This window comes from Volvox carteri (assembly GCF_000143455.1).
Source record: "Volvox carteri f. nagariensis unplaced genomic scaffold VOLCAscaffold_10, whole genome shotgun sequence".
NCBI lineage: Eukaryota > Viridiplantae > Chlorophyta > Chlorophyceae > Chlamydomonadales > Volvocaceae > Volvox > Volvox carteri.
The window spans coordinates 11,049-35,446 of record NW_003307553.1 but is presented as its reverse complement, the minus strand read 5'-3'; the positions used below and the strand labels follow the sequence as shown (position 1 = coordinate 35,446).

Genomic DNA, 24,398 nt, shown 5'->3' with positions numbered 1-24,398 from the left:
CTGCAGCTATGTATGTACAAGCCTGGTGATAATTTTCGCCATAGAAACGATACTTATACTGTTCTGTTCCTAGATAATGCTGGCTTGCCTTGGGTGATGGGGCGTAGCCGCGGAGCTTCAGCTGGGCGCGGTGGCACCTCACCAATCGTATGTGAACACAATTCAGAAAGCCGCCCCGAATCGGACTCCCAATCAGACTCTCAATTGGACTACATGTGAACACACCCTTACCGTGCGAAGGCTTCCAAGGATCAGATATCCACCAAGCAGACCAACTGAGAAGCAAATAATGGTCACAAAAGTGTATGAGCTCCTTTTGGCTGGTCCACGCGCGCCGGGCTTCATCGTGCTTGAAGGAAGCTAGCTAGCTGCAAGAGCTTAAACCTAATACAAGCTATATGAAGCAAACATACATGATAAGGAGTCACAAAAAACAGTTTTGAAGGTTGTGGCAATATACCTTCACCAATTATCAGTTGCAGGAGCTGGCCTTAGGAAGGCGAAGAGTATCTGCCGCATAGGGACTCATCCAAAACGCGAAGTAAAATGTTGAACTACGCTTCGTTGCTCAGCAAAGTCGTGACATACAAATTCCTTTGCCGTACAATTATACTTGCGGGTTGCCAACCGAGTTCCCTACTTACCCACCAATTACTTGATCATGAATTAGGAGAAGCTGCCGAATACGTCGCTTCCAACACCAAGCTTGTCGTTTGTCCCTAGTGGTTCGCATTTTACCACACTACCCGTTTCCATCCTGCTTGCCTAACGCCATCGCGATACATCCACATCCCGGATACTAAGAATCCGTCACTGTGCTTCTGCGCTATCTGGAGGAAGCCAGGAATGCTGGCCAGGTCCAGTTCACGAACACTCGTACCATCGGACCGTGCGGCGACACCTTGGGCCCAGCCAATGTACGCCGTATCACATCGCAACGCGTGGATACGAACGCAGGCTGCAAGAGGCCTAGCGGCTGCAGATGCAGGAGGCTCCGCAACCGCAGCCACGGAATTTCCATGCACCTCGACGGTACGCCCTTATATGTCCTTCCTCCCTGCCTCTTTTTTGCCATCCCTCTGCCACAACGTATCTCTTTTCTAATATACGCAGCACTGCTCTATCATACACCAGTATGGCCATACCATTCTGATCCCGAAGCCGTTCCGGATCCAGATCCCATACCAAGTAGAACCCAACCCGGATCCAATCCAATCCATTTCCAAATCTCAATGCGGATCAGGTGAACCCACATCCAGATCCAAATCCAATTTTACGCCGATCCAAATCCGAGTCAACCGAGTCGACAACCGACGCAACTACAGTCCTAAACTTCAGTCCTACTTCTCCCTTCTGTGTGCTCTACCCCCGTTGTTGGAAGCGCAAAAAAGTGCATTCATTCTCATGCTTGTTCCGCTTGCCATATCCAGAACGGAAAGTAAAAAATCAATAACCATCATTTTGGATCTTGAATTCTGGATCCTGTAGCCCGAACGCGACGCTGCCTGGGATCTGCTACGAGACTTCACGCTCAAAGAGTTTCGGAGAGCAGCCCAGGAGCCGTACCTCAGCTCGCTCGCCAAGAGAGAACGCCTGAGGGAAGCACTCAAGGTACGGCATGGCAACCACCGCAACCGCTACAACTTCGGCAACTTCCGCCGCGTCTCAGCATAACACTGTCAAACCCCTCTCCCCGAATTTTCTCTATTTCGCACCCCTCGATACCCTCCCTCAGCTGCATCCTCATCCGTTTAAATCACCACACTCATTCCTCACCCCCCCATCTCATCCTAACTCCCAATGACACTAGCCCACCCTGATAGAAAACCCCAACTAACAACTGTAACTCAACTGGCATTCAACACCTCTAGCCAAACCGCCCGGTGGAAACCAACTGACACTGACAAACCAAACCTGCCAACTGACGCCAACTGGATCCACCACAGCTGGCGTTTTCTGGGCCTTATCCTCCTGCCGGCTGGCTGGGCCCGCCGGGGGATTCCGCCGACTCGGAGGTGCTGTTGGGAGTGTTGGCCAGCGACATCTCCTTTGCTGTCCGGGCGTATCGAGACTGGGTTGAGGAGCTGGGCCTGCCGTTGGTGCCGCCAAGCTGCAGGGTGCGGGGAAAGGGGAGGTGGGAAGGTGGGAAAGGGGGGAACATGGTTTGTGTTTTGAGGGAGTGCATTTTGGGGAAAGACGCGCAATTAGCGGAGAGCTCCGAGTACTTATATTGTGGTCGGATTGCATCCGCCAGGAAACGACCAAACTGATGTGATCCAGGCGAGATGACCCGTGGGTCTGTCCACGTGGTTTGTGAGCACTTACCGACCCATGTCCCATCACGAATGATGCGAAGGCGCGGCGTTATTGGATTGCATTCGATCCGATCTCTGACCCAAATGAATCTCGTGTGCGACCCAAATGGATTCGTTGTGACCCATGGGTCTGTCCGTCCCCGCCCCGTGCTACACTGTAGGTAGATGGCGTGAGCAACGCCATGCAGCTACGTGGCGGGGTGTACCTGAAGTACAACTCCAAGACGCAGGTCAGGGTTTGTGTGTGTGGGAAGTAATGTGGGGTGTGCGGGAGGGGAGTAATGTGGTTGGTGTGGGTGTGGGTGGGTGGGTGGGGGAGTAATGTGTGCTGGGCGGGTATGTGGATGTGGGAGATGATCCACAAGAGATGGGGTGTGACAGTAAGAGCTAGCGCAGGAGCTCGAGTAAGGGGACAGAGAACGAGACAGCTCTTATTTCTCAGCCATTAGGTTAGCGACATAACAACGTTGCAGGGCAGTACAGATTGTGGTTCTGCCAGTACAGATTGTGGTTCCTTAAGGGGTTCTGGAGCCACTGAAATGGGATGTGGTGGCGGCCTAACTTTCTGCCGTGGCTGTCGAGAACCTTACGCCCTGCTGCTGCTACTGCTGCTGCTGCTGCTGCTGGTGCATAAGGACGGTGTGCAGCGCGGGGAGTAGTCTCCGGGGAGGTGGGAACACTAAGGTAAACCACACGCCGCGAAACACACCACGTTTTACCCCCCTTAAAACCCCAGCCCACGCCTACCCCTTCGCAGTTGTGCTACGTCTCCCGGTACGACGGTCGAGATCGAGGGGTGCTGCTGCAGCTGGGGCAGCTACAGCTTGGTCACTTCCCGCTGGGTTTCTTCGACGAGGGCATGACTAAGCCGCCACCGAATTTCTAAGAATTATCGTGATGGTCTGCTCGTTTAATTTCATATCTAGAACCCACTAAGAAATACACATGAGCCGCGGGCAAATGACATGGTTGATGTAGCGGTTGTACGGATATTTTGTCGCGTTTTTACATCCTCAGCTTTGGTCATTTCTTTTTTCCTTTTGTGGACGGGAATGAGAGTGTGGGTGAGGGTGAGGGTGAGGGCGAGGGGAAAACGGCGATCAGGGTGGTGGCGGGGACAGTTGGGTGTGTGCGTGTGTGTGTTTTAATGATCTGAGCCGCGATGTGTCTGTTTGTGTGTGCGCGCGGGTGTGTGCGTTGCGCTTCCACCATAACTTCTGGCCGTATTGCACTATATGGGTGTCTAGCCAGTCAGTGAGGTGGTGTGTGGGTGTGGGTGTGGGTGTGTGACCACCCAGTACTGATTAGGCTGTGGGGCTGCTGCGCTGTGGTCTACCCGGACAGTCACCGATGGATGACACTTGTATGGAGCTCGTTATCCTTAACCTTAACCTTAACCTTAACCAGCTCAAAGGGTGTAGAAAACAGAAACTTACACATGTACAGAGTGGGAGGCTTCCGGGCCGATTGCAAACATTGAGATCTAGAATTGAACACCACAGAGCACCGAACTATTGTTGACCAACTGCGCATGGTGTTGCTAGCAGCGGCCCTCGGCGCCGCCACCACAGTGGCAGCCGGAGCAGCCGGGGCTGCCAGCCAGCCACGGGCGAACAGAACTGGTCTGGCGCGCCAAGGAGACTGACTGCTTGTGCCTGTTAGGGTGAATGGATTACGGACTGTTTTACTCCAGCCATAAACGTAGGGAAAACAAGAGATCCTGTTTGTACTTGTTAGGGTGAGTTACGGACGTAACCCAACAAAGTGCCACCGTCACTACGCCAACATATAGACCTGAAGAGGAGGTTTAGGGTTTTACCTCGGCTCTGGGTTTTTAAAAAGAGGAGGAGTTGCGGCGCATGTTGCAGGCGAGTCGCGGTCCAGAGGCGACAGCAGGGGGAGATGAAGCCACGTTGCCACGGAAATGTTCTCCCTCTCCCTCTCCCTCTGTGCCTCTCTCCCTCCTTTATTGGGTTTGTTGGCACCCCCCTTTGAAAGCCCGTCTGGGATATGCACACCGGGCCACCTCCACGCGTTCCTTACCGCGACCGTGGCCATGATGCGCTCCTGCTTAAGCGTGTTCAAGCCCCACGATGCTGACAGTACAGCAGCTTGCCTGAGGAGCTCTCTTTTCCGCATCTTACCCGGCAGCGGCTTTGGAGGGGCTACGATACCGAATAGGGTGGATCGACTCGCTTCACCGCCTCCTTTACCGTACGCTGAGCTCATTTGCCGATACACATTATATGTCGTACAGGGAACGTTTCACATGACTCCAATCCGCGCAAAGTAACGACAGCTCGACAGACGCCTCTTTCTGACGCATGCCGATATGCGGCGTACGACCGGATGTGCGTGGGTTTGTGGGCCTTGTTTCCTAATCAGGCGCTCTCGTGGGGGATCCCGGCAGAGGAGAGCAACCCTTGCAACCATTGCAATGCTCGGAGGTCCGTCGTGAGATTAGCGAATGGGGTGCATATGTGTACGTATGTATGTATGTGCGTATATGTGTACGGCAAAGTAAGTGATCCAACACACGTACTGCTCCTCGGATGGCGTTTCTAGAAGAGGCGAGGCGAGGCGAGGCGTGGGGAGACGAGACGAGACGAGACCGCTGGCTAAGTGAGCATGCGTAAGGTGCCTAAAGGCACCGAGTGCGCAAGGTGCCTGACGGAGGAAATATGTTGGTCTTTGCCGGCTTGGTAAGGGGTGTGGTCATCAGAGGTATCTTGCGTGTTCAGGGGCGGTCTCCAAGCTCTCATCCGAGGGGCCAAGGAAGTGAAGGTGCGCCTCACTTCATGTCAGATAATCCGTCGTGTCAGATAATGACCTACATGGGCGCTTCATAATGCCCAGCTGGATGCGTAGCGCATTTTTATCGTTTTCAGGAAATATCTGCCTCGCTTTCGTTAGGGCTGGTTAGGGTGGCGCGTTCGTGCGCGTTCCATTATCTCTGTTAGGAGAATATATTAAAACATATTTTATAAAACGACGCGGGACAGGCGGTCTTCCATTATTGGGTTAGGAGAGGGAAGACTCTATTGCATAGGCTCGCTTCATCTCAGTCGCCATTTTCGCGCGAAAAACGACGACCCCTACTCCTTTTTAGCAAATCCATACCTCTACGAAATCATGTTTAAAAGAAATATATGATTATTTTTTCAGCCATGTAAACACTATACATTTAAGCAGCATGGTTTTGCAGGTTCAAAACCTCTCGCCGTTACGTCGCTGGATCACTCGCAACACCTTTCCCTCCGACAGACCCTCCGATTAAAGGAGGCATATTGTTAATATTGAGGTCCTGAATCAGGGGACCCATGCAGTCGTTTTTACAAAACATTATGGCTTCTCTTTAACGACGTTGTCCTAATCGTCCTGTTCGTCCGTTCATGCAGTAAGTAAAGCTCAATGTATACGTGGCCATATAAAACGCGAGCCGGGTATTTTGTGAAAAATCCGTGAAATATACCTTCCCATGCCGGTTGGGAAAAGAATACTTCAAGGGCGCCAAGCACCTTGCGCGGGGTTGAGGGATTTTGTTCCACTGCAATGCTGCATATTGCAAAATATTTATACCAGCTTTAGCAATGCCGGGGAATTAACATTATCCGCATGACAGTTTGCGGTTATGTTTTAAATGCGCCCCAGTCTTTCTGACGGCAAACCTAATCAAGCTACCTGGTCAATCCGGGAGAACACACGACGGCCGTGTTCCTCTGTTTCCAACATTCCAGCATCCCCCCAACTAAGGCTGAAACATGTGAAGTAAGTGACTTGGCCTGGTGGAAGGCGCTTAACGTTAGGGAGCAGTTTGAGGTGAAACGACCAACGCACGATGATCTTAACGATAGGATTTGTAAGGCTACAGCATCCGTACTGCAAGCGATTCGTCTTCGACCGAGATTTGTTTGCTCCCGAAAGCATATTTTCATGGCTGATTATGTCGAAATTAAATGCCTCCATATTTTGGCTAAAGTAGTTATACTTGGCACAAGCTGCTGACATATTTCCACCGCAACGCTGGTCGTTTATAACCGTAGTAACTAACCGGCTGCGCGGTCGCTAACATATGAGCCGTTTGGTATTACAAGCTACCCGTACAGGCCAAGTTGTATAGAGAAAATCATACTTCAGATTTTTGATCAAAAAGCCTTAAGATTGCTTCTTGCTGCGTTAAGACCATAAGCTCAACCATAGTCTCATATCATTAAAAACTAATACCAAAAAATCATAATTTGTGAGTGTTATCATCCTGCGGCTGTAATTAAGAAAGCGTTGTGGAGTACTGGCGTCTGAGCACAGCGCCGAAACCATTTCTGAGGATCGAGCGCCAAGCCGTCGGGTGCATAAAGTCGTCCTCGAAATTGTCACAAATCAACAGTGACGCTTAGGTGATTTTCCAGGTGGGTGATTATCATGAAATGGGTGTCAATGTGAGGGCGCTCTTTTACAATCCGCCATGGCTAAGGGCGCCCAAAGTCAACATTTGTGCAAGGCGCTGACGCTTTGCACAAAACAAGGTTAATTTACATTCCATCAGGTTCACGGCTGTGTTCCGCTTGCCTTGCGCAGGCCGAAAGCGGAGGGACATCGCTGACATCCAACAGCACCGACAAGCCACAGCCTGGTGGTAAGACCTCCAACGCTTCAAGGCTGGAATATTTTGTAGACCAGACAGAACAAGGGCTTTGCATCAACGTATTGTCTTGGGCCAGGTGCGGCGGAGGACGCTGGCACCCTGCAGCTCTGCATTTCTTTGTGAAGAATGCGAGAAGCAAGGCGACTCACACACAACATCTTTAAAGTTGATTATTTTTCATCTGGCAAGCAGTGTCCTTCTGAATCCGTAATGCTGGTCGCGGTCTCGCAACGATTTTCCGTAAGACTGAACGTCCGCCGCTTTTGCTGCCCCTGCTGCAGGAATATTGCGTAAAAAAGATCTCTACTTGTTTTAGCAAGAGGCCAAATCCCCATGATGTGTTTCCAGGACACCTGTGGGGAAGGCTCCGGCCCTTCAACATTCCAGAGGTCCGGTCCGAACCTTCGCGCATATGGCGACGAGGCTTCCCCAGGCCTTGTCAGCCGCACTTGTCCGACCTCTAACGGAAAACAGCTTGTTCCCAGCGGTGGCAATTGCGGATACAATAACAATAACAGTAATACCAACAGCAACAACAGCAACAACAACAGCCGCGGCCTTGATGGTGGATGTCTATCCTGCAGCATCCCCAGCCGCCACCTCTTGCTCAGTAACATTACCTGGACGACAGATCAACAAGCCCTAGAGCAGCTCTTCGCGTAAGTAGCCATATTTTCGTCGCACGGCTGGTCATGATGGTGGGTTGCTGCTTTGTCGGTAGCCGAAAGCAGCTAAAAGTTCCAAAGTAGCGAGCACATCGCGACGATTCGCAAGTTCGACACAGCAGTTTAATAAATTACGACTTCTGTTCGCTTTTAAAACTGTTGTTTTTTATAAACAGAATATTTTTCCATACCTATTACATGAAAACTATTTAAGATGCCAGGAATGCGTTTTCCTTACATCTTTCAGGTTACTCTCCTCTTTGCTCTTCTCTTACCAAGAAGGCGATTTTTTTAATGTCTTCTTAATTTGGCTCCGATAAGTGTGACACTCTTGGCCGAGAAGCTGCGCAGCACGCGACAGGTTTTTGGAATTTTTTCCCTTCCTGTGCCATCCCTTGCCTGTAACCGTTTAAAGGGCATCACAAGTTCATTGCCACCCGATGTGGAGCCAGTCGAAGCACCACCACCAATCTCTTTAGTGCCACTCGCTTCCATGTGTCCTTGCGCTTCTTCCGCAGTTGCTATGGTCCCTTGGAGTCCATCCAGCTGTTCCACGACAAGGGCTGTGCCGTACTCAATTACTCGTCTACTATGGTACGACAGGTCGTGTAACGAGACAGGACGTTTTCGTCCATTTCGCCTCTCTGCAGCGGTTCGTAGTTTACGTCAGCCGTGTGAACAGCGGTATTCGCCTTCGAAGTTCATGCTGATGGCACCGCCTGGTGGTGCCGGCCTTCGCGCTTCTGCCTTCGCTTTCGCTTTTTTGTATCAACGGAGCTGTGAAGCAGCAGAGTAAAAACAGCACTCACAGCAGCAGCAAAAACAGGACCAGAGAGAGCAGAAGACGTACCAGCAGCAGCAGCCATCATCCCTGCCCCTGCTTCTTCTCGCCTCCTGTCTTGCTGTCCCTGGATTTTTACCTGGATATTACCTGGATTTTACCTGGATTTTTTTCTGGATTTTTTCGTCCTCAAGCATCCTGCTTTTTTCGTCCGTTCAGTCGTACACATGCACACAGACCCATCCCGCCCACGCACCCTCATCGCCTGCACCGAACCTGCCGCGGTACGTTGGCATCTTCTTTCGTCTTCTGCCGCCTTCCGTATTCGCCGTTGCACTTCTTCGTGGCACCTACCCAGCCGCCTTTCCTACCACCCTCCCTGCCGCCTTCCCTCAATACAGTGCGCCGAGGCCGCTAGGGCCTCCCTTTCAGGTGTCCGGATCGCAATCCTTACCGGCAACCGGCCCTTGGAGATTTGCTTCCTTCACCCCAACGCGCCTAACGGCATAACCGCCAACTGTACAACCAACACAAATCCCACCACCACCATTGCTTCCAAAGAGTCGTCGTACGTCGCAACTGCCACCATCTCCCACGGGCCCCTTGGTTCTGCACCACCGCCGCCGCCGCGCGGAGGCGGCGGTGTCGGCGCCGCCGCCACGGCGGCGGTGTCCTGGCCATCGGCACCCATGCAGCCGCAGCGTGTCGCATGCTGCGACGACGAGGGAAGCACTAGCAGTCGTGCAAGCCGTACAAGCACCAGCAGCAGCCGACCGGAAAGCGATGACGCTGCAACGGTGGAGACTTGGCGAAGTGTACGACGCCAGGGCAGCAGCGGCACGAGCACCTCCCTGGATGCTTCCGATTGCCTCGATACAGCGGAGATGTTGTACGGCGGTGCCGGCGGCGGCGGCGGTGCCGGCGGTGGCGGTGTCAGCGTCGGACCCGGCATCGGTGTCTCTGTCGGAGTTGGCAGTGGCGCCATTTCCTGCGCTTCACGCACCGCCAATTGCGTGTCCAACACCCTTTGGCTGGGCAACTTTGAGCGTAGCGTGGACCGGTACGAGATTGAGGCCCTCCTCTCGTAAGTGCCGTACCTTGCCGTTACGTCGATTAGGGCGGGCAAGCAAGGACAGCTACCTAGCTAGTTCTCTTATATATATATATCTTTGTTTAGCGTCCTGTAAAGTAAAATCATATTTTTGTGGCGTTACAACTGCAAACAGCCTTAATCTTCACCGGGCATTGTCAACTGTGATCAACCCCTTTGATAAGCTGCTTAGCCGAGCCTGGTCAACAGCAATGCCTTCCGGACCTTGTTTCCATTTCTCCACAACCCCTTGGTTCTGGAGCAAAACACCACCGGCAGCAGCGATGGGAAGGCAGAAATGGGTTGCCCCAATTGCCGACCTGCCAGTTGCCGTACTGCCCGCCGCCTTCTCCATAGTGCCTCTCCATTGCCACACCGCCTCCGGTTTTCGTACCGCTGCAGGCCGTTTGGCTCGCTGGATGGCGTGTGTGTTTTCCCCGAACGCGGCGTTGCCTTTGCCAGCTTCCTATCCGCAGAGGTGAGCGTTACTTCATGACTTTCTATAACCATTTTGCGGGTATTCCTTACTGGATCTTCATTTTTAAGCTTTTCGAAACCTTTTTAGACACCGTCACTGCGTCCGCAGCAGCAGCAGCAGCAGCAGCAGCAGCAGCAGCAGCAGCAGCAGCATGATTTCAGCATCACCACCACCATCGCCTGGTGCTCATCAAATACAAGCCCGATCAATCCCAGCAATCTAGGGCACACCTCCTAGCTAGGGCTTCTCCTGGCCTGTACGGTGTGTCTGTGTTTGTCGGGATAGGGGGCCGCTGCCCCGGCACCCCGGCAGCAATCCAATCGATCGGAGCGATCCCCTGTGACGTCAATCAAATTGAAACTCAAATTTAAAACTGCGTTTTCGGGTCTCTACTAGTTGCCCCAGCTCCTTACCCCAGTCCCATGACGATGCCCGCAAACCAGTACCCGCAACCACCTATAGCAAAACAAAATCCAAGCATATTATATTTCCTTTTTATTATTTTGCGCTCCTGTGTGATGCATGACAGGATGCCGCGGCCGCCAAGGCTGCGCTGGACGGGCAGATGGTTCCGTCTCTGGCCAGCACCAAACCACTTAGGCTGGGTTTCCAGCACTCACAAGACCTTAAGGCCATGTGCTTGGCATTGGAGTCTCGACAACAGTCTTCCGCCACAGCCGTTGCTGCCGTTCCTGCTGCCGTTCCTGCTGCCGTACCTGCCGTACCTGCTGCTGCTACTGGTGAGTTTTTAACACCGGGACTTGTTGCCTTTCAGTTTTTGGCTTGCTGAATACCGAGTCCTGGGCCCCATGGGAGATCACTTTTTCTTTGGTCCGGGCCCTTAGCCTGGACTGGACTTGTACGGGATTCCTTATTTCTCTCGGCCGTTTGCTTTTTTATACTGCGAGATCTCCTCAATCCTCTAGTCGGGGGCCCTTCGAGAAGGACATATCCTAGGTCTCTCCTTTGCTTCGGCCCTCATCATTTGGTCATTCCTACCCCTCATTCATCGTTCTCGGTCCTGTAGTGGCTTAGTTGCTCGGTCAAAACGATATCTATCCACTTAGATAGATAGGCGTGCGACCACCTAGATTTACTTAGCTAGCCCAACGCAAACGGCTGATCCCGCGTGTCCTGCATGCTCATTTTCCTGGTCGCTTGGTGTTGTTACACGGCCTCACAGTAGGCACCATCACAGAGACGACAGTCAGCACCGCCACTGCTGCTACTGCTACTGCTATCCCTACTGCTACTGCTATTTCTCATCACGTTCTCGCCAACGGTGGCGGTGACGGTGGAGGATGCGCTTTGGACTTGGCGCCTCCGGCCGATACTGCAGCAAGGCCCGACGGCCTGGGCGGCGGCAGTGGCAGCATCGCTCTTGGGAGAGTCCCTACCGCCGCCGCCGCCGCCACCGCCGCCGCTGGTGCTACTCCTGGTGCTCCTGCTGCTGCCGGCGCCGGCGCTGCTCGCACTGCCGTGAACCACAGCGACTGGGCCGCCGGTGTACCAACGACTGAGGCCGCCGTCAAATTCGTGGACGCATCGGCTGCCAGTGGTGGTGCTGCTGCAGCTGTTCCTATTGCTCAGCAGCAGCAGCAGCAGCAGCAGCAGCAGCAGCAGCAGCAGCAGCAGCAGCAGCGGCAGCAGTCGACGGCGGCGGCGGCGACGGTGCTGCCAGCGCCGGCGGCGCCGGCAGCTGCTGACGTGCCTAGTCGTCACCTTTGGCTTGGAAATATCTTGCAAAACGTGGATCGCGCGGCGGTGGAGTGCACCTTCAGCCGTTTCGGGCCCCTGGACTCCACTCGTGTCTTTCCTGACAAGCACTTTGCGTTTGTCAACTACATCTCCTTAGAAGTAAGCCAGGATTCCTCATGTGCACGAGGAGGAATGGGACCGACACGCCTCAACGTATTCTGCCGTTTCCTGCCCTATATAGCCGTAGACGCATGCTTGCCTGACGGCCCTTTACGGCTATAGCAGGAATACATGATTGATACTGTATTCCCTACGATTTCCACCCAAGCCAAGCCAAGCCAAGCCGAGTAACAAGGCCCAATACTCCCATATCGCAGTCCTCACAATCAGAGTTGATTTTAGCTGTTTCCGTTTTATGACGAATGACATTAATCATGCGATTCGGACAGTCGCTGCATCTTAAATGGCGAGATATGTCTCTTGCTTTGCTTGTTTCCTGGCTTCCTTTTCCCGCGCTTTTCAATAACTAATCCACTCACAGTTAAAATAATTATTTTTTAATAATAAATTGAAAAATTAATATTGATGAAATCTAAATCCTAAATGCAGCACGCGGTTGCCGCGAGGACAGCGTTGCGTGGCCAGACGGTGCCCTCGCTGTCCGGCTCGAGGGCTCTAGAGGTCCGATTTCAGCATCGTCGGCAACTGGCTGGTCCCCCATGTCACCATTCCGGCATAACTCAGCCACAATCTCACATCATGGCATCGGGCGACCGTACGGCACACTCACAGAATCAGCATCAGCTCCAGAACCAGCTTGCCGCCGCCGCCACCGCCGGTGCTGCCGCCGGCGGCAGTGCTGCTGCTGCTGCTGCTTCCTCTGCTGTACGGCACAGCGGGCATGGTGGCGGCAAAGGCGGACCGCAGATGGCGGTGGGCTTGGCTGGAGCCAGCGGCGGCGGCGGCAGCGCCGGCGCCGGTGGCGGTGGCGACCATGTGCCGCCTAGCAGTGGTGGGGAGCGTCGAGGATCAGGCAGCGGTGGCAGTAGCGCTGCCGCTGTGGTAGGCGTGACGTCCTCGTCCACGGCGCATGCTTCATCTTCCATGCCAGCTGGAGCTGGTCTTGCAGCTGGATCTGGTTCTGGTTCTGGATCTGGTTCTTCCTCCTACGACCTTGAGCCTTGCCGGCACTTGTGGCTGGGCAACATTCTGTCCAGCGCCAAGCAACAGGACCTTGAGCCAGTCTTTTCGTAAGTGTGCTTTACTGTGTGTCCCGGGCGGGCAGGTATTTAGTATGCCTCTAGTTGTGAACATGAATTATTGTCAGTTGTATTATTGTAAACATTTTATTTTGTGAGGCAGATGCGAGATCGCAAAGATGCCTTATGGACTGCCAGGTCCCCAGCTTCTTGTCTGAGGCTATGCGTAAAGATTTCATTGTTCCGAATCTATTTAACGATATGCTGCCAAATTGCAGGCGTTTTGGTGCTGTGGAATCTGTTCGCATCTTCCCAGCCAAGAACTACGCCTTCGTCAATTTTAAGTCACCACAGGTACCAGCTACTGTCACAGCAAGCTTTAATTTTCTCTTGTATCATGTATCACATGTATTACATGTATCACACTGATGAACTTGCCCCCTGCAAGCGGCGTGAGCTGGCGATTGTCTTTTGCTTGGCACGTATTACGTGACATTGTTGTGTCACGTTATACTGCCGCTTCGCATATAGAAAATAATTACTTTGTTTTAATACGTTTGACTCTCCTTCAATGTTTAGGTTGTCTTGCGACAGTATGAGTCATGCATGAGTCATGCATTGAAATGTTTGCCGTCCGTAATATTATTCTCTGTCCTCCCTGCCCTTGAAAGAGCGCCGAGGCTGCCAAACTGGCTCTCGGTGGACGGCCGGTACCAAGCCTGACGGGCTCAAGCCCACTGCTGCTGCGTTACAAGCGACTGCCAGCTGACAGGTAATTTTAATGGTATGGTTGCGGCGCAGAGCTCAAAACACCTGGGCTATCCTGATATGGAACGCTACGCCTGTTTAATATTTAAAAAGTTCTATCGAGTTAATGGTTTGCACATTACAGGTGTCCTTTGTCGACTTACTTTCCCTCTCTTTCCCCTTTTGTGTGTACATGCGCTGTTTTTATTTATTACCTGTTTTGTCTTATGCTGCTTTCCTCCTCTGCAACAAAATGCCCACAGCCCGCACCTTAGCCGGAACACCTGGAATACGGCCGCGGAGACGACCGCGGGGCTCCTGCCATGGCTACTGCTACTACAGCCCGGCCCTGGCGCTACTGCCGCCGGCGGTGGCGGCGGCTTCAATCCAGGAGCGCTAGCTCCAACAGCAAATGTCCCGGGCCAGCTTTCGCAGGTGCACCAACAGGATCCGGAATTTGCAAGTTTTTGCGCTCAGGCGGCAGTGCGGGCAGGTGCGGGTGGTTCAGCGGCTGGCGCGCTGAACGACCTCGCAAATAACATCCTCATGCAAGCCATCGCAATCAACGGCCCGGCCTGCCTAGGCAACCTTTCCAACGGATCCCAACCGCCAAACTTTTTCCAGGCCCTCTCGCTTAGGGGCCCCGTCGACGCCTCCTCCGCTGCCGCCCGCCCTTCTTGGGCTGAAGGCTTGGCGGCCACTCCGGAGCTTTTCCCTCATGCCACGGCAGCGGCCGCAGCGGCTGCAGGGCTCAATCCGTACGGCGCCGTCGGCGTTCCGTCGGCGCCATCGGCCTCATCGTCCGGTTTGCTTGATGGTAACAGCTACTGCAACTCGAGGGACCTGACTACAGATGCCATGGCCGCGGCGCAGATGCTTTGGTGCCAGGGTTTGCCGACGCCGGCGACGTCCGCTGCTGCCGCCGCTGCAGCAGCTGGTGGGGGTCAGGCCGCGCTCGCTGCCGAGCAGGCACTCCTGGAGAGCTTGGCGGCAGCGGCGATGCTTGCGCCGGCACCGCCGTCAGTCTCCGCGGCGACCGCGGCTACAGCAGATGCGTTCTCTGGCCAACAAGACATGAATTCCTTGCTTTCTGCTGTGTTACTGTCATAGGAGCAGGGGCATTGATGTGTCCCAGCTTTTAAAAAAAGTACCTTACTACACCAAATAGTGGCTGAGGATGTTTTATGGAGATGGTTTGGTTAAGAAAATAGTGACAATGCATTTGCAAAAAGGCGACAGCTGCTTAGGGTACATAGCGCGAATCAAGTTTTCTTAAGGAAGGCGAAGGCCTTTATTATATCGTCTTACGGTCAGGACTGGCTGCTGCTTTGCGTTGCGTTGCTTCATGCAACAAGCTACGCGGAGCTTTGGAGTCCAGCTCGGCGCCTGCCCATTTTGGCCATGGGTCTCTTACATCTTTTTACTTAGCCGTAGATTTAGAGTCTTTAAACAGGAAAAACTTTATGGATAAGCGAGAGCAAATTGTCGCAGCAGCAGAACCATCTTTGCGCGCGGCTGTTGCGTCTTGTCGCTATCCTGGGACAACATCTTGCGCACCTCTTTTGGATAGGAACTCCTACAGCTTTTACTTTCCACGCTGTGCCCAGGTTGGCTTTATGGTTAGGTTTAATGAGGATAAAACCAGGATTGATTGCCTACTGACAGACTAAATAGAGATTTACTTTAGGTTTCCTTTGTCTTCCGGTGTCGCCTAAAAAGTTAATTCTTGTCCTTTTAGGTTGTCAGGTCGTTGGGCTCCCCCTGATCAACATCAGAGGCTGGCGCTGCCAAGCTTCTTATATTGGGTCATACATGTTTCGTCCGCTAGCGGCTTCTGTGTACAAGGGGGCACGCCAGGCGTACTCTATATGCCGAAACCAACATGCATCAAGAGAAAACCGGTCACACAATTGCGGATTATGCTTTCCCACTATATGTCTGTGCATAGTTGTATGTTCTGTGTCTTACGGGCGCATCTAGCCTTAGATGATAGGTTACTCGATTGATTCACACTCTTGTCGTACGGTTACGCGCTTGCTCGGTGCCTATGAGCAACATATGTTTTTGTATCGCTTGCAAAGGCCGCGCAGTTTCGATCGGCCAAGGGCTTCGGAGAGAGATCCTGGTGGAAAGCACCCGTGCACATTGCAAAGGTTTTGCGCACATAAATAGGATGAATTGTTCGCGTAAGGTGTACGGCAGATCTGGATTTCTTGGTAGTTGCCGGTTTCTTTTTCCTGAGTCAAGCCGGAAAATAGTTACGTCTTACTTTCTTGATCTTCCCCTTTTATAGCTTGACACAATTAAATAATGCAAAGGTGTTGTTTTCGGAGCCTCGGCCTTGACACAACCAGAGGCAGTTTATTTTGTGCTGCCATGGGACGCTACCGTTCTCGTCGGCGCGTGAAGACGTGCATGTGTGACGCGTTGTCGCCAGGAGGCGCCAAATTGCTGTCATGTGACAGTAACTGACTGTTGCCGTACTGAGTATGCGATACTCCATCTATGTAATAGGTTATTTGTAGGGCAAGAAATAGTATGTAGAATTATCCGAGCCACTAGGGCGTTATTAATACAATCTCCTGTTCCGTTTCGTATTTAATACGTAGTCCTGATAACGCAAATTTGTAATAGTTGACCAAAAACATTTCGCGCGCTGTTTGCCGTTGGGTCAAGCTTTTCTGAACCTCAAGGCAGGAGCAACAGATGACTCATATCATCCCCAAGTCACCCGCAGCTGTAAGCCCAGGCTGGCGTGTCGTCGCGCATCGCCTGTCCCGTCCATGCGTGGAGCGGCATCGAGACGAAGTCTATCTTGGCATCAACTTTACTTTGTCATGGATCGTCTTCCCCCTCCCGCAAACAGCCGACCTTAAAGCGCTGGGGACTTCCTTTCTTGCATCATCACTCCCCCATACCATGAATGTACCCAACTCATCCCCGTTGCCTTTTCCCAAACCTCCCCGCAACTCACGTAGCTTGCGGTGCAGGTGCATCTGCAGCACAACCCGCTTACGGAACTATTATAGTTCATTTATTTCATCTTATGCACGACGTGTTTGTTTCCGACCCCGTACAGAACATCCTGAGCGCCTGAGTGCCACGAAGATGCGCTTCACCCGCAGCTGCCACAGCGCCGAAGCTCAGGCTCGAACCGCCGACCGCCAGTGGGCCCGGGACTCTAAGGCGCCATGTCTGCAGTTCGGCTGCTGCTGATTACGATGACATGGACCGTTACTGGCGCTGTCCCGCTGCCTGCTGCTGCTGCTGCTGCTGGTGCTCTTTCCTCAGTGTGTTGCCTCCTGTGCTTTGTGCTGTCCGGAAAGCCTGTGATGATGTGATGATGGTGGGAGAAAGGATGGGAGGGGGGAGGGATGAAAGAGTATGGCGTGACAGCATGTTGTTGTTGTTGCTGCTGCTGCTGCCGGGCAGCATGCGTTGCGTGGCGGGTCGAAAAGGAAATGGTTTGGAGAAAATAATTAGTATAAAGGACAGCATTAAATCTCCGGCTCGGAGTTAGACATCCCGACAAAATCCGGACAGGACCGGTTGTGGGTCCAGGGGAGGCCCGGGGCCCGGGAGGGGGGTTGTGGTGGTGATGGTGGTGATGGTGCTAGGGGGTCATTTGTGCCGTTGGCTCCAGTAAAAGACAGTAAGTTAATTGATTCTGGACCGGGCCGTGAGAACCCCTGTTGAAAGCTTGGATAGAGGGGGGATGGGGATGGTGGGTGAGGTAGGGTTAGGGTTAGATAGTGGATTTCGTTGCGGCAGCAAACAGGAGGCACAAATGTGTGGCTGGAAATGGATGGAATTCCGTTAGCTAGCAGTTGTAGTAGGAGCCGCGTAGGAGCCGTGGCGCGCGTCTATGCGGATTTAATCTGCTCTTCACTTTATTTCCTTGGAAGACCTGTTCAGTTAAGTTGATTGCGTGGTGAGTTGCTTTGTTTCATTGAGTGATTGGGGGCTCGTGTTGTTGTCGAGCGGGCCTGGGCGCCGGCTGTTAACAGGCTAGGCATAGATCCTGTTCACGTGCACGTGCATACTGGTGTTTGCGTTTTTCCCTTTTCGTATGTGTGTGTGCGTGTGTCGAGTGTGTATCTGTGTGTGTACATTTGGTTGCGACGTGTGTGACGTCGAGTTACAAGAAGTCTTTGGCAGTGTTTGTTAAAAGGGAAGGGTCTTAAGGATGGTTGAAATGCCCGGAGGATCCTTAAACGATTGCGGGTATCTTAATGTTGTGCGATATGACACGACATGGATTCGGCAAGGATTAGTTAATTATTGCTTGGTTGCATAGGAATAATACAAAGAGTTTGGTATGGTAACGTAACATCCGTCGCTTTTGAAGTCTCAGTCCGGTGCTCAGGTCGACTCAATCAGGTCCCTGACCTCGCCTTCTCTGCCCACATTTTGGATAAGTCTCCGCTATAACCATATAAGATTCGTGAATGGTACGGTGTGGTACAGGTTCCAAACTTCTTTCTCGTACGCCATCGGCATGCATATATAGAATCCATCCATCTACCTATCTTGAACATCATTTGATCGTCATCCACCTTGACATGGTGCTGTGCTCCTATCCACCTCAGCAAAGCGAGAGGCAACACCCAGAGACCATGCAGTGCTTCCTTTATCTCTCTCTCTCGGCACCTTCTTGTTCCATTCCATCCTTCTGTACGACATGCCGTACTGCTGCACCACTTCTTTCTGCCCACACCCCTATGTATGTTACCGTGGGAGCTCTGTCGTGGTGTTGTATCCTGTATGCTTACTGTCAAGCTCTAGGCTCAGTCCTAACGTTAACACTGTTGTTATTAACTAACACCTGTTTGTATCCGCTATCGCTGATAACAGGTTAAACTAATACTGATATTAGTTTATTGGCGGCTTGCGACTACTGCTAGTCGAGTTCGCCATCCAAATGCCTCACTGCTGCGGAAGTCGGAAGTCCATACCGGCGTATGGGCGGGGGCTTTACCTGCTTAAAGCTGGAACCTGCGTTCCTGGTTCGTCTGCTTCACCGGGCGAGAGTAGTTCCTGTGAACTATGGTCAACCGAACATTGCACCGCCCAGTCGTACTGGGAACTTATCTGCACGAGGCCCAAGTGGATTCTACAACGACTATTTATCCTTTCCACTTGTCTCAACCGGTATCTTTCGATACCATCTATGGTTGTGTCATCTGAAGTATACTACACGTGGATTTGCACAACTCACACTGGATAGCTCCCTACTTTCTCACTTCGGCAAATGATCTAGGCCTTGGATATGGAGCACCGTTTCCAACAAGCTACTTTAAAAACGTGTTTGTAACGCCTCTAACCCTCCTCTCCTCCTCCCCATTCCTCCTCAATGCCACGGCCGATCCTGCACACCCTCTTTGCTAAGCCGGCCACCAGCATCACCGTCCCCCTCCTCCTCCACGCCCGTCCCCTGCCCTTCAAGCCCTATCTCAACTCCCTCTTCCCTGTCACCATCCCCATTCCCGACTTCATCGTTGTCATTGTCCTCAGGCGGTTCATCTGCTCCGCCGCCTCCATCAAAACCGCTGTAAACTGCTGTACCCCCCTCATCCTCCATGCCCTCCGAACCCACAACCGCCCCACCATCATCCCCTCCGCCACGGCTCCGTCCGCCGCCGCCTTCTCCATAGCCATCTCGGCCAAGCTCGCTCCCCCCAGCTTCCTTATATCCACAGTCAGTGGGGCCCCAGGAGCGGCCGCCTTACCGCCACTTGGCCCGGCATTCTTGGCTGCATCGGCCACGGTGTCAGAGCCGCCCAGGGGTCAGCACCGAATGACGGTTTGTAGTACGCCTGCATTGCCGCTGGCGTAGTGTTGTCGTCATTGCTGCCTCCACGGCCTCGGCCCCAGCCGCCACTGCCGCCACAACCCCAGCCGCCATCACCCCTTCTAGCAAATGGCCGGCCCTGCCCCGCCACCCCCGGGGTCACTGGCACTGGCGCCACTGCCGTTGCGACTGGGCCTTCTGGTGCCGGTGCAGCTGGCGCCGCTGCCTCCGTCCGTACCCATTTATTTGGCTGGAGGCCACTATGGCCGCCGCTGCCATGCCATCCCCCTCGATGGCCAACACTGCCACCGTACCCTCCCCTGGGTAAGCGGCCCCAGGCCCGGGTGACAGCGACTGATAATACAGCTGCTGTTGGTGCTCCCAGCCTCCGTGGCCATAACCCCTTGGCGTGGCATGCAGCTTGTAACTCGTCCCGGTGGTGGAAGGGTGGGGAGGCCAGTGGCCGCCACCACCACCACCGGGGCCCCGGCCATTCACATGGGTTGGCCGGGATTGTGCTTGGGCTGGCATGGGCAGTGCAGGGGAGCCCCAGCCATGAAATCCCCTGCCGCCGGCGCTGCTGCCCCTCCCAGGAGTGATATTGTTGTTGTTGTTACATGGTCGTGGGTGCGTTCCCTGTACCTGCAAACCACCCTAGTACGAGCCGAGGGCTCAAGGGCTGCCAAATCGCCTATAAGCACCATCCTACCTCGCACTTCCAACGAGACAAGTGATGAAGGATACTAACGACCAAAGGGAACGACAGAGTTGCGGTGAGTGATATGGCATTTGTGTGTCCCGCCACGTGCAGGTCCGAGCCGGGGACCTGGACCTGGGGCTCGACAAGGACATATCAGCTATTCGGCATTTTGGCAGAGCCAGAGTGAAAGAAGTTATTGAGGCACGTTTCAACATTTTGACACTAAGCAGAAAGAAAGCAAAAATCCACCTCAGCCGCAGCATCATCACCTTTCTCAGGACACACATTACATGGCACATGTGCAGTCTTTTGGTAAGAGCAAGGTGCTGTGGACGGAAACCCTAGAACCCTAGTACATGTCGTACACTAGGTGCGACTGCTCTCATCCCGATGACGTGCAGATCCGGAAGGGTTCGGAAAATAGTTCATGACGGGGGGGCAGCTTGGTTCACCACAGGTTTATCAGTATGGTGGCATAGCAGGAACAGCAAGGTAACAGTTAGGCCCATGGACGCATCAGAAGCCTTCCTCCGAAACCACAAGTGACCGTTGCACACTGGGGCCTACCGGGAGGCATGGGTCCGGGTGCAGGGGCTGGGGCTGCAGGGCGAGGTGCAGATGTGTAGGCCGCCAACGGATCACTGCCGTAGGGGAGAGGAGAGAGGGGAGACCCAGTAGGGAAGATGAACGGATTAAGGGGGAGGTAAGCAATCCCGGGCATATCAGGGGAAGAGGGGAGGCAAATGGAGTCAGTAGAGAGCGTGTAGAAAGGGAAGAGGACTCATAGCTGTTCCTGGCAATCGTGGAGGATGAGGGGGGCAGGCGAGGGGCAAGATGACACAGCGGCGGGGTCCAACAGGTTGCCATCTGATTAGCGGCCGGGCAGCCTAAATACGGAAAAACCACAGGGCCGTGCTTGCCTGCTGTTGGGGGTGGGCAACACATATCATGCTCAGCAGCGTTGGAAAGCTATCTGAGCAAGTGTCGGTGGCCAGCATGAAAGACGTGTGTTACACTCCACGCAGCAAGCATGTAGAAAACTTTGCAGCCAAAGTGGCACACAATGCCACCGAGGCCTCCGATGGCCTGTGTGTGCTGGATTACAATGGTCACTTTGAATACGACTAGGTGGTTTGAATCCGGGCTGAGCAGCTAGCCAGACCAAGAACCGGGACGAGAAACCCAAAACGCGTTCGTTACAGTACAACTAATAAGAACAAGGCACCGGGGACGTGGACATATGGTTGGGGAGAAGAGACGCCCAGCCTGCCTGCCAGAGCCCGCATGCTACTTCGTGCGGCCCTTCCGGGCTACCGTGCTCTTCCGTATTGGTAACCAGCAGGCAGCCGACGGCCTCGCTTGGGTTACTTCGGTCCCACGCCTAAACCAGCGAAACATCCCCCCTCACCCAGTCGCGTCACATTCGCTCCACCACTGTCCGCCTCACAGCAACGGACCGGCGGATGTAGACCAGCACTGCATCAGACCTCCTCCAGACCCGCCCCAGCATTGGCAGCCGCGGTGGCCCCCCCCTTGCGCAAGCTGTGGGCCGATATCCTAGCGAGATCTAGCCTCAACTCTGGCTCGTACCCCTGCAACTCACCCAGCAACACGTGCAGCCTACCAGTGAAATCCCCGCACCGCCACGCCATGCCCTGCTTGCCCGGCCCAGTGATTCCCCGTACAAAGAGCGGGGAGTGACCCTCGGCCGTCCACACGCACTCCAGGTGCCGCTGTACTATGCGAGCGATGGGGAAGCCGCTCTGGGTGAGTGCTGCCAGGCACACCAACGTCCCCGCTCCCTTCTGGTCCGTCTTGCTACGTACGATCTGCAGCCCCACACCCCCTCCCGGCAACTCCTCAACGCAGCCCACTGTCAGGGCTGCCAACTCGCTCCTCCGGTGCATCCCGAAAAACCCCAAAACCAGCCAGCAGGCGTCCTGGGTGAACTCTGTCACCCTCCACGGCTCCGCATTTGCCCTGCACCATAGCCACACCACGAGCAGCCTCAGCACCCCCAGGGGCAGGGGTGCCTTTGCCATGGACGGTGCTGACTCTGGCCCCGCAGCAGTCCTCCGCAACGCTTGGCCCAGGGTTCGCTTGACCAGCGGGTCGCGGCTGATATATGCCTCTGGCGAGACTCCCATGAACCGCTGCCAGTCCGCCAGGGTGCTCAGCGTGCCGGTGACGGTGGAGGTTGCGTACCGGCCAACTGCATGCGCTATGAACAGACACACCAGGTCCCGATTGAGGTCAGACCCACGCTGGCGGGGCAGGGCGTCCGCCTCCGGCACCCCTGCGACCTCCACGCAGAAGCGTACAAAGCACCGCCGCCCCAACTCGTACGTGACCGAAGAGCTGTCTGCGACCGCGCTGCCGTGTAACACCACGGCTAGCTGTGCTAGTTCCTCCGTAACACTCCCCTGGGCCACTGATCCGATACCCGCTGCCGCAAGCAAGCAAGTGGTGCAGCGGTACCAACCACCGGGGTAGGCGCCTGGGGCGATTCCAAGGCACCGATGATGAGCCGAGCAGGGGCAGGCCTCACAGTGCAGATCCCCAGCTCCGCAGCAACGCCCGCAGACGGAGCAGCTTCCCTCCTCCTGGAGACCGCCTGCCGGCACTGGCCAAGGGGGTGCGGGGCAATCTAATTGAGCCTGAGCACAATCAAGTCGTACTCGCTGGGCGCGGCCTCGGCCCCCCACCGGAAAAGGCAGTGCCGTCGGCCCTTGGGCAGGACAGCCAATACCACATACGGGGTTGCCCCTTGCCCGGTGCCCACGATGAAGGTCGAAACCATGAGCACTCTGGCCAGTTTGGCACGACGACAGTCGCCTGTGTGCTCCGGTCGAGCCTCACAGCCGCCACAATCTCGAGCAGCACCTCCCCGACCAAATCCTTGGGTGGGAAGGCCCACAGGACTTTGCCAGCGAGGGTTGCTGCCTGACCCAGCACCGACTTATCCGGGCTGAAGAAGGTGGAGCAGCCCGGCTGTGCGTTGATACCTAGCACGTCGCAGCAACAGTCCACCGAGGGAGCATACAGCCCAAACCCGACCAGGGAGTGGAATGTGCGAGGTTTGAGGCGCAGGTTCTGGCTGCGGGCCAACTCCAGATTGCGGCTGAGCCGGTCCACCCTGACGTTAAGCTCCCCGGCGATATGCTCCGCCCGCACTTCGAACTGGTGCCGCACTGCCAGCAGCGCCAGCTGTCGGCTGATGGCCCGTCCGTCTGGGATGCGTGTGGAACCATGGTTGATGGCCGCTACCGCCTGGGTGTTGTCGCACCGGACCAGCACCCAGCGCCCCGCCAACCGAGGCGCCCAGGACTGCAGCGCCCGCAGGACCGCTGGGAGCTCCAGCCAGCCGATGTGCAGTCGCCGCTCCCCTTCAGACCAGTGGCCTTGCACCTCAGCCTGGTCCCAGGCCGCCCCGAAGCCCGCACCACTCGCATCTGTGAAGATGGTGGCGCCCTCTTCCCCCAAGAATTCCCCCCTCACCAAGTCCAGATTGGCCATAACACAGCGCTTGACGCCATCCCAGACTGAGGAGTCCGGGCGGAGGACGTCCTGCCAGAAGTGCAGGTCGTCAAGAGCCCCCTCGGGAAGGGTGACTGATGACGGCGGGGGGTATTGAAGGGTGCCGAGAGCGTCGTAGATGCCCTGAAGGAATGTGTAGCCCCATCTGCACGCTCGCGCCACAAACATGAGGCGGCCGGCGAGTGTCTGAAGGTCTCCTCGGCGGACGGGCCCTGTGGCGGCCGCCTCTAGGATGGCAGTGACTTCACTGGCATATCGCTGCCGCTTGTCGGGCCATACACATCTCCATGCGGATGGTGTCGAAGAGCATGCCCAGGAACTCCAGCTGCTGCAAGGGGATGTCGCACCCCCGGTCCTTGCTGGCCTTCCACTCGAGGCCCAACTCAGTGCCGATGTCGTCGAGGACCTGAAAGGCGCCCTGGACGTCTGTGTACGAGTGACCCATGATCATGAAGTCATCTACGTAGACGAAGATGCGCGCCTGCAGGCCCCGGCGGTCGCACTCCTGCTGGAAAATGCTGGCGGCGGCGGTGGTAAGCTCCACGAAGATCACTGGGCTTTGACTGGCACTGAAGGGAAGGGGGACCCATCACTGCAGTGCACCGGTGGAGGGGTGCCGGAAGGCCATGAATCGGTGCACCTCTGGTGCCAGCCAGTGATTTTTTTTCATTTAGGGGGGGTCTCAATTTATTCCAACCTAAGTAACAAAGTTGCTAGCGTCGCCGTAATGTATTCCTTAAGAGTGGGGCGCTGGG

At 54.6% G+C, this 24,398-nt stretch overlaps 4 protein-coding genes across 4 annotated transcripts in view; 3 read left to right on the top strand and 1 right to left on the bottom strand.

Moving 5' to 3' along the window:
• Positions 1-653: 653 nt before the first annotated feature.
• Positions 654-3,692, top strand: VOLCADRAFT_103872 (uncharacterized protein). The gene is made up of 5 exons (XM_002948486.1): positions 654-1,032; positions 1,489-1,611; positions 1,947-2,117; positions 2,477-2,545; positions 3,073-3,692. Exons 1-5 carry the CDS (start codon positions 847-849, stop codon positions 3,199-3,201), a joined length of 678 nt encoding a protein of 225 aa, XP_002948532.1. The 5' UTR covers positions 654-846; the 3' UTR covers positions 3,202-3,692.
• A 3,047-nt stretch (positions 3,693-6,739) lies between these two features.
• On the top strand, positions 6,740-14,725 carry VOLCADRAFT_88720 (uncharacterized protein; the record flags this gene model as incomplete). Its single annotated transcript, XM_002948485.1, has 13 exons — positions 6,740-6,751; positions 6,891-7,033; positions 7,347-7,616; positions 8,141-8,216; positions 8,805-9,487; positions 9,896-9,971; positions 10,501-10,711; positions 11,155-11,532; positions 12,781-12,919; positions 13,147-13,222; positions 13,540-13,640; positions 13,879-14,108; positions 14,304-14,725. The coding sequence occupies 13 exons, from the start codon at positions 6,740-6,742 to the stop codon at positions 14,723-14,725; spliced, it is 2,817 nt and encodes a 938-aa protein (XP_002948531.1).
• A 4,243-nt stretch (positions 14,726-18,968) lies between these two features.
• VOLCADRAFT_88719 (uncharacterized protein) lies at positions 18,969-20,293 on the top strand (the record flags this gene model as incomplete). The annotated part of the gene is made up of 3 exons (XM_002948484.1): positions 18,969-19,401; positions 19,514-19,730; positions 20,218-20,293. The coding sequence occupies 3 exons, from the start codon at positions 18,969-18,971 to the stop codon at positions 20,291-20,293; spliced, it is 726 nt and encodes a 241-aa protein (XP_002948530.1).
• A 329-nt stretch (positions 20,294-20,622) lies between these two features.
• Positions 20,623-24,398, bottom strand: part of VOLCADRAFT_88718 (uncharacterized protein) — a gene marked incomplete at both ends in the record, with an annotated part of 7,255 nt that continues 3,479 nt past the window's right edge. The window contains 5 exons of the mRNA XM_002948361.1: positions 20,623-20,669; positions 21,421-21,487; positions 22,104-22,603; positions 22,655-22,763; positions 23,605-23,788. Of these exons, the coding sequence (XP_002948407.1) occupies positions 20,623-20,669; positions 21,421-21,487; positions 22,104-22,603; positions 22,655-22,763; positions 23,605-23,788 (907 nt within the window). The remainder of the gene's footprint in view (positions 20,670-21,420; positions 21,488-22,103; positions 22,604-22,654; positions 22,764-23,604; positions 23,789-24,398) is intronic.